We start from the raw sequence: 9,420 nt of genomic DNA on the forward strand, positions 1-9,420 counted from the left end.
ACAGACACACACACAGACAGACACACACACACAGACAGACACACACAGAGACACACACGCTCTATCTGCATGGACACAATTCAGTTCCATATATCCTCAGATACAAGTGTTCCCACTGCACAACCCTGGTCCCATCCAGTGTGTCTGAGTGAGAGAGTGTACATATTCCACAGCTGCCCTGACCGCCTTGAAAGCGCTTTATTGGAGCTACACTTTAACGGGCCGGCGATTAAGCGCCGCGGTTTCAGTACTTTGCCATTTGAAGATCCGTGTTTGCATATACCACAATGAAGCGACTCAGTGCAAACCAACACATCAAACGGAATGCTACCTGCTGGAAGGGAAAACACAGACAGAGCTTTCAGGCCAGTGCTACGGGCTCACATACTGGCTCAACGCGGCGCTAAATTGCTGCAAGTGTCGAGAAAAACGCCTCCGGCTTACAGTTAAAGGAGGACAATTTGGTACCCATCCCCAGAAAGGGGGAAATCGCTTCCATTTGCAAACTTACCGTAAACCCCCTGGCCCGAGACGCTTTCCAGTGCGAGTGTCAGTAGCCACAACAGCAGACAAGCAAAATCCATCTTCACGTTGCTGTGAACATATCCGTTCTGTCAGCTCGCTCTGGGTACGGGGGTCCTCCGTTAGCGATGCCCCCTCTGCCAGTCCCGGGGGTGGGCGAGCGCAGGAAGACGGCCACACCAGCTCCCACTGATCGCCTGCTCTGGGCAGCACGGGCTGGCAGGATAGAAACTCCGGCGTCGGCGGTTCAAGGCTCCGGGAGCCCGCTCAGAGCTGAGAGCAAAACCATTGGAAAGCGCTCCGTCCGGGGAAAACGGGGGCTTTTTGCTGCTGCCCAAAGGGGTGGGGGTGGGGGGAGGGAGAAGAGCTGTCCAAGTAACTCACGCCAAGCTCCCTGGAGAACGATTAACAAAAGCCTCTCGGTCACCGCTCAGCCACATCCATCCTTGTGCCAAGATCAGCAGCAGCAGTAAAAATCAAACAGCAAACTCCTGTGTCTATCGGATTTCAGCACCTCCACATCAGGCTGGAACCTGTTTCCGTGGGAGGGGGGGGGGGGGGGTGGGGGTGGACTCGGCTCCAAGTAGCCCGTCTGCCCCTCCTCTCTAGAAGCACAGAGAGAGAGAGAGAGGGCTGGATCCGCACAGCCTAACACACACACACACCAAATCACTGAAACCAGAAGTTCTGGACGTGCAGAGAGAGACGCTGCTTCACCGCTCGATCCGGGCTTAAAGAAGGCTGTGAAGATGTCACTGCGCAGGAGAGAGAGAGAGAGAGAGGAACAATCTTCCACAGCCGGCCCCTTCGCTGGAAAATCTGGAGGTGATTGGGGGGTGGTGGTGGTGGCTGGAGACTGGGTGCTGCTGCTGCTGCTGCTGCTGGGAGGGCGGGGGGAGGGCGGAGAGAGAGAGAGAGAGGGTCGGGATGGGGGAAAGTAAGATATTTAGCGGAGCTGGAGAATCACGTTGCTTAGTACGTGCCCCCGATGCTGAGCATGGAGCTCGCCCACAGCCGGAGACGTACAGACTGCGTGATTGAAGCTCGTCAGCAGCAGAGGGAGAGCGCAGCTTCCATCCCACTCCCTCTCTCACAGTGGGAGTGAGCGAGGCCCCGCTCCCCTCTCCTTACCCGGCACCACCCCTCACACACACACACACACACACACCGCGGCCTTTTTCATAACCGCACTGTTTCTCTCTGTCTCTCAGAAAACAGGTTCCATTTGGGCACCTTCCTCATTAGCGATTGAGGAACGGTCGCAATTTAACTCGCGGGGCCATTTGGAAAACTTCAAAGTCCAACTGTGAAAGAGGAGCCTTCCCCGTGGAAGGGAGTGGATCATCGCTGATGAAGCCGGAGCTTTCTCTGACAGTGCCCGCGGGGTCCAATGGTTTCTGGTTCCACATTCGGATCTGGGACTTTCGGTCCCGCTTTCAATCGCACCTGGGAGAAAACCTCACGAACAACAAGAAACAAAAAATGCCAAACTTTTTGTTTTCCAAACGTTCAGCCGAGGTACCTGGCACACGTACATGTCCAACCAGTCAAACTACCCAGAAGTATTTCCTGTGTCTCTGGGGTAGTACGCTGACTCCCCATTGGGACCAGACCTGACTGCGGGATGCAGGGGGTGCGGAGAGAGATTAGTGAAAGGGGACAGCTTCCTCCTACCCCAAACAAGCCCAATACAGACAAACAGCCTCATGGGAGGCGTCTGCAATCAACAGGAGCCAGGGAACATAGCCACCCTGCAGGTATCCTTGGTGGGCCGAGCTGGTGAAGGAGCAGTTCCCAACACACCAGTTGGTTCCAATATGAGAAGCTCTCCCAGTCCGTCCCCAATTCTAGGGTCAAGTATGAGATCATCGAGCCACCCCAGACCCTAAACTATCACCCATGTCCAAGAAGGACAGCCAGTGTTTGGTTTCTGAGCTGGTCCACTGTTACACGATAGTTTCCCATCCTTCAGTGACCTGATATTCATGTCTCTCAAGCCGCATTCTACGCTCCTCCATTACGTGAGTCCAGACCCTCCTGTGGACAACATTTTAAAACAGCCGTGTCTGACCTTAGACTGCTGGATTCCCACTCCCCCGGCCGATCAGTCAGTTGAACCCTTCCACCTTAGAAATCGCCCTTCTGCACCATCTCAGCTCCTTGACATTAGTCTCTGAAATTCTGCAACATTAGATCAATGGGGCATACAAGGTGTGTCCAATTGTTCAAGAGGCCTGAGTGTTTCTGATTCTGATCAGGACACCTCTGGATAACCGTGGAATAGCCTTCTGGAATCTTCGATTGCCTGCAGGCAGGAGGTTCTTTGGCCCGTCTTGTCTGCTTTTTTTTCTGTGTGTGAGCAATTCCCCAAGTGCCACTACCCTCCTTCTCCCGAGGAGCTGCATTTTCCCCTTGTTCAGATAATGATGCAATTAGCTTTTTGAAAGTCCCCATCTCACTTTCAGTCAGATCTGTGATCTGCACCCGGCTGTCTGGAAAGAAAACAACTCCTCCATGTTGCCACTGATTCATTTGACATTTCTCTTAAACCTTTGCCCTGGATTCTGGAACCTTCCACCAACGAAAACAGCTTCTCCCTATCCATTTTATGCAGACTTCTCTTGCTTGTAAATACATCAATCAAATTCTCTGTCAACTTTCTTGTCTTCGAGCATAACAGTCTCAGTTTCTCTGAATCTTCTCATATAACTGAAATTCTTTGCACATGCAACCATTCTCCTGGATTTATTGCCGTCATCCAACAACTTTACAACCTAAAGTGTGTGCTCAGAACGGGACACGGCTGGAACTGAACTTGTATTTTTATGCTGGTTTGATTATAAGCTTGCTTTTGTACTCTATGCCACTTTTGGTGAAGTCCAGGATGCTGTATGTTTTACAAACCGCGCTCTCCACCCGTCATGCAACTTCCAGGGGATTATATGCATATGTACCCAGAATACCTCTGCTCCTGCACCTCCTTTAGAATTGCGATTTTTCTTTGATATTGCCTCTCCACATCCTTCCATTAAAATGAATCATTTCACACTTCTCTGCATTAATCTGCCATTTGGTCTGTCCATTCCACCGACCTGCGAATTCCCTTCTGAAGTTACCATCTTCATGGTTAATAGTACTTCCGAGTGTTGTCTCATCAGCACATTTTGAAATTGTGCCCCGCGTGACAGTATCAATGTCGGTGAAAACACAAACAAAGCCATAATGATATGGACAGAATCAGGCAACAAAAGCGAAGGGGCGAAACACACAGTTGTCTTGCAGCTGCAGTATTTTGCTACCAGAGGCAGTAGCTGAAACTTAGCTCCCCCAGGAAAGGAAATGATGCCACCATCAAAACTGGCAGCAGCCTTTCCCAATGCTCCCGATGCACACAAACTGATGGAGTTAACCTTGAAAAGTAACTGGCTGATGATCATAAATTAGTGTTGCACTGTGGAATGTCTGCTACTAATCTGTATTTTTTTAGTAACTGAATGTCAAAAATGGACGAATTGTGCTACGCCTCACGAAACCAAGAAAACGAGTGATCCACCTCAGTGCAATTGTCTATTGCCTGATTGCAGATTGTAAGATCATAACCCCTTGCATAATGTAATAGACTGAAATGGAGTAAAACTGCTCAAGCTGTTCTACGCCAGACTGGTCAGACAAAACTTGACAAAGAGCCAAAGCTGCCTCGTCAAAGGTTTGAGCTTCAAGGAGGATTTGCGACTCAGAGAGAAGATTGGGGAGGGATTGGATAGGATGGCTTTAATGACATTCAGAGAGAATTAATCAAAGTTGACAGAAGTCAAGGTTTCCGAATGCCCAACGATACACAGAGGACTATGGGATTTAGATAGCACACAGGTTTCCTTTTGTCTGTTCAGGCTTCACTGGAGCTGAGTGGAAAAAATCCCTCCATCAGTCAGATGCCTTTGTAATAAGCCGGGCCGGTGTGCTGAGCATTAACAGTGGCGCCTGTTGTACACCTCAGATTCAACTTACTAGAGGGCAAAGGTTTAAGGTGAGAGGGGAAAGATATAAAAGAGACCTAAGGGGCAACTTTTTCACACAGAGGGTGCCAGAGGAAGTGGTGGAGGCTGGTACAATTGCAACACTTAAGAGGCATTTGGATGGGTATATGAATAGGAAGGGTTTGGAGGGATATGGGCCGGGTGCTGGCAGGTGGCACTAGATTGGGTTGGGATATCTGGTCAGCATGGACGGGTTGGACCGAAGGGTCTGTTTCCTTACTGTACATCTCCATGACTCTTACGCCCATCACCTCTTGCGGGAGATTGGATACTGTTTGAAAATATCGTTATGTGTCAGTTCTTGAAAAGCAATTGTCACCTATCTGAAAGTAACGAGTGTTGCGACTTAACACGATGCTAGCCACTCACACACAGAGACAACTGTCCCTTTTGAGATTATGGATGCTTTGGGCAAGATTCGGTGTAAGGCGGTTCTTTCTGAAGAAAGATCCAGGCGCAAAACTGCTCGTGATGGCTTGATATGTGAAGTTTCTGTTAGGGGAAGCTGATATGTTGGAAAATAATGCATTTATAGAGTGTTTTTCACTTTCTCGAGCTTCAGATGCCCAAAGGATAACGTGTGACCCGAATTGTGGAGCCAAGCGCATTGGCGCGCAGTAAGGCCTGATTCACTGATCTGTTTTCGTAGAGGTATTTGAGAGAGGAATCTTGGCTGAAACATCAGAAGCCACTGTTATTCTCTTGCAAAAAACTCATTGATTTTGCATACACACTAGAGTAGGCTGACAGGCCTAGCACCAATGTCTCATCCAACACACAGTGCAGTTGGGAAATGGAGGGTTGAACCTTGCGTAGATCTAAGTCTGTACGCTTCCTTATCCTGGTATGTTACATTCTGTAATTGGATGTATAGTGGAATTTAATTTCCTACTCTTCCTTCCCATTATCTTGATAAGCACAACGAAGGCGCTATTAATAAATGAACAAGGGGACTGTGAAGTTGATTCGGGATTTGCCTCATGTTAGTATATAAGGCAATGAAGAACTGTAAGTTAATAACAACTCTGCAACGCAGAAGACTGGAAGATCCAGCACGCCTTCCAACATTTATTAAGACAAGTAATAATGGTACCTTTAAATTCAATAACGTTTACTAAAACAAAAGACGCGAATGAGATTGAATGTATCCTCTTGCTGGTTATTGTTTCCAGTTCCTGCACGTGTTTCAGAGGGAATATTACCCCTCAGTCCAACACTAACGCAGTTATGTCTCAAATGGTTTCTATGGAAACCAAAAGTATATACAATAAAATACGATTTTCTCGTTCTCTTGATCTTCTAACAGTGCTACGGCCGAACGGAATGAACATTGAGATGTGGCACATTAATAACCCATTAACTGTTTAATTAGGGAATCACTTTCAATCGTTTTAAAAGGGCAGAAAATTAATGTTCTTATTAACTTATACATAAATAGTGTCTCATATAACACGCACCTCAGTACAAAAAAAATCCTCCGTACTGAGTAATATAACCAAAGCGATATCTGCTTTTCTTGCATTTCTAATAGTGACATTACTTTAGACAAGTCTCTGTTCAACACGAGCCCTCGTGATTAGTTCAACATTAGCAAATCTTTCTCTGTTGGCTTACTTCTTCTGTGAAGTTGAATAAGGAATAAAAATATGCCATTGCTTCGCATAAACGTGCCCCCAATAAATACACAACAGGGCAAATGTACTCAGCTCCAGGTTATTCGCGGAAGGCAAGTTTTTTAAACTGAATAGCCAGCATCACGTTCCTCCAGGCCTCATCATGTGAAATGCAGTATGAGTTCCTATCATAGCTTCTCCGAGCTACACACAGATTGACAGCATGCAAACCGCGCACCGGTACACTCCTTCCTTGAGCGAGAAGTGGAATTAACACCGTTTGCACACACGAGGGTGATTACGCTGACAATGTTTCTTTACGGGGTGTAAATGCCACGCAGCCCGCAGAACGGCACACAGGCCAAGGAGATGCTGACATGCGCTCTCTGACACAGCGCAGCCTTTGCTAAGTCGCAGATCCGCGATTTACAACCTTTAGGAAGACTGGCGATGATTTCTGGCTGGAATCTGTGAGTGTTGTGCTTCTGTGAGAGTTGATACCGCTTTCTGCAGCCCGTGTGCTCGTTATGTTGCAAGAACACTGTATAAGAACACTCCATGTTTTATTAGTAGGCCTTCTTGTTACTGAATTGACTAAGTTGGAATTTCCTGTCTTTCGTACAAATTTTGAAAATTCACACGTAAACACGTTGAGCGCGTGACGGCAATTTCAAACTCGTCCTTGCACCCCGATCGCCCCCACCTCTCCGTTAGTAAATCAATTTATTTTGATAATCATACAATTCCTGTAGCTTTCACACAAAGTTAATAATATAGATATTTACTTGCCTCTGCTAATTCAAAAGAGCCCGTTGTGCGAATATACATGTGGGAACATGTACATCTTGTACAGCGCAGTATCTTTATATGATCTCGTGGCTGTTCCTGAAGTTGGCAGCAACTGACCTGGATTCCAACAGCGCCATGCTGCTTAGGTCTTTTAACACTTTACAACGGTCATGCCTCCTTTGCAACTTGAAAAGACAGGGTGATGGGCACATATGAACGATTGACTGTCACGCCTGAATGTCTGATTGACAGTCATAATGGATGCTTAATCTCGAGACTTATCCTTCCATTGCGTTCAAGTTCTCGCACCTTCCGAATAGTACCATAATTGATTTTCACCCTGCTCTATTGCCCTAGATTTCGTTTTTGTTTTTATTCATTTGTAGGATGTGGGCATTGCTGGCTGGCCAACATTTATTGCCCATCCTTGGGTGAGCTACCTTCTTGAACTGCCTGCTGTGGGTTGACCCACAATGCTATTAAGGAGGGAATTCCAGGATTTTGACCCAGTGACAGTGACCGACAAAGAAGAGCAATATATTTCCAAATCAGGATGGTGAGTGGCTTGGAGGGGAAACTGAAGATGTTGGTGTTCCCATATATCTGCTGCCTTTGTCCTTCCAGTTTGGAAGGTGTTATCTGAGGATCTTTGGTGAACTGCTGCAGTGCATCTTGTAGAAAGCACACATTGCTGCTATACTTGTGGATGTAGTGCCAATCATGCAGGCTGCTTTGTCCTATTTGGTGTTGAGCTTCTTGAGTTTGATGGGGCTGCAGCATCCAGGAAATGGGGACCATTCCATCACACACCTGACTTGTGCCTTGTAGATGGTGGACAGGTATTGAGAAATCAGGAGGTGAGCAGTATTCCTAGCTTCTGAGGTGTTCTTGTAGCCACTGTATTTATTGGTGAGTTCAGTTGAGTTTTTGGTCAATGATAACTACCACAGGCATTCAGTGGTTGTAGCACTGTTGAATGCCAAGGGATGGTGATTAGATTGTCTCTTATTTGTGATGGTTATAGTCTGACGTTTGTGTCGTGCAAATGTTATTTGCCACTTCTCTGACCAAGCCTGGATATTATCCAGACCTTGTTGAATTTAACATGGACTGCTACAGTATCTGAGGAGTCATGAATGGTGCTGAACATTATGCAATTATTGGCAAACATTCCCACTTCTGACTTTCTGCCACTGTCGTGAGAATTGGCATCCAGAAGGTTGCAATCAAGGAAAACCTGACTTGAGACAGTGAAGTATGTTCACTGAGAGCAGAGGTTAGCAGATGACAACGATCTGCTTATAAGGGCACTTCAGGTAGCCCTTGCCCATTGCTAGCCATTTCGGCAGGTGTTAGCTTGCAGCTTTTTACAGGCCTATCGCTCTGAATGGTCCATTAGCTTCTCGCTCTCCCTCAATGACTGTCCTTTCTGTGCTGTCCTGGAGCACATGCCACGAATGAAGCGAAGCGACAATTCCACTGAGGGACCACATTAGCTCAAATGCACCACGCAGCATTGCTGCACTGTGTCTATCTAACACCCGAGACTATCAATTCTTCAGCAGCAAAGAAGCGAGATGGAGGAAGCTTTCTGGTTACAAATGTTGCATTTGGTACATTGGAAATAATCTGGTGAAAAATAAACATCAATTCACTGTTTCCATAATAATTCAGAGTAGATATACCTATAATGTGTGTGTGTGTGTGTGTGTGTGTGTGTATGCCATTATTCTGCCAATTATTTACCATTAATGCCAATGGTTCTTTTTAAGAGCACATCAGCAGATTTAAATATACAGTTGTGTGGAGGCGGCCAGTACCAAACCTCTTGCAGTATTAATGTACTGAGTGCACTCTACTGGCCAACAAGCTGAGCAACACGTAGACATCCAACCGCGCGACTCCATCTGCTGCCGTTCCACTTGATTCCGAGTACATTCACGTCAAACCTAATTGCAGAGAGCCAACAGAAGAGCGTTACAAAATCTGTGTGTTGCCTTTTTGATTCAGACCAAGGTTATTCACGCCAGCTGATGTTCCTTTTGGTATTAAACATATGACTCGAGGCATTCAAAACTAGTTTAAAGTTAATTGCTATACTAGGCAAAAATAAAGTGACACGAATCCGTAACAATGATCCCAAACTCATATCCGTATTTAGTAAGCTCCAGTTATTTTGTAACTTGGGAAATTCTAAGACGACTTCCCGAGTGTATTGGTAGAGTTTTTCTAATCTACTTGTGTGTGAATGTGGGTGTTAAGTACCCATAAATATGTATAATCAACATATGCTGTTTTGTTAACATCAGAAAAATAATTGATGAAAAGATGCCTTCTAGGTAGAATATTCTTTGTCTTAATCTTCCTAATTATTATGAATCAACAAACTGTCACATCATTGACGCTTTATTGTTTAGTGACGATTTTAAGATTTAAAAATTAGATCCCTAACCACATAC

The 9,420-nt window shown here is 46.2% G+C and overlaps 1 protein-coding gene across 3 annotated transcripts in view; it reads right to left on the minus strand.

Moving 5' to 3' along the window:
* mdga2a (MAM domain containing glycosylphosphatidylinositol anchor 2a) overlaps positions 1–1,104 on the minus strand; it is a 908,723-nt gene extending 907,619 nt beyond the window's left edge. For all 3 annotated transcript variants that reach the window (XM_072568467.1, XM_072568466.1, XM_072568464.1), the window contains exon 1: positions 512–1,104. In XM_072568467.1, coding sequence (XP_072424568.1) covers positions 512–584 — 73 coding nt within the window. In that variant the 5' untranslated portion in view covers positions 585–1,104. The remainder of the gene's footprint in view (positions 1–511) is intronic.
* Positions 1,105–9,420: the final 8,316 nt, after the last annotated feature.

This window comes from Chiloscyllium punctatum, chromosome 4 (genome assembly GCF_047496795.1).
Source record: "Chiloscyllium punctatum isolate Juve2018m chromosome 4, sChiPun1.3, whole genome shotgun sequence".
Taxonomy (NCBI): domain Eukaryota; kingdom Metazoa; phylum Chordata; class Chondrichthyes; order Orectolobiformes; family Hemiscylliidae; genus Chiloscyllium; species Chiloscyllium punctatum.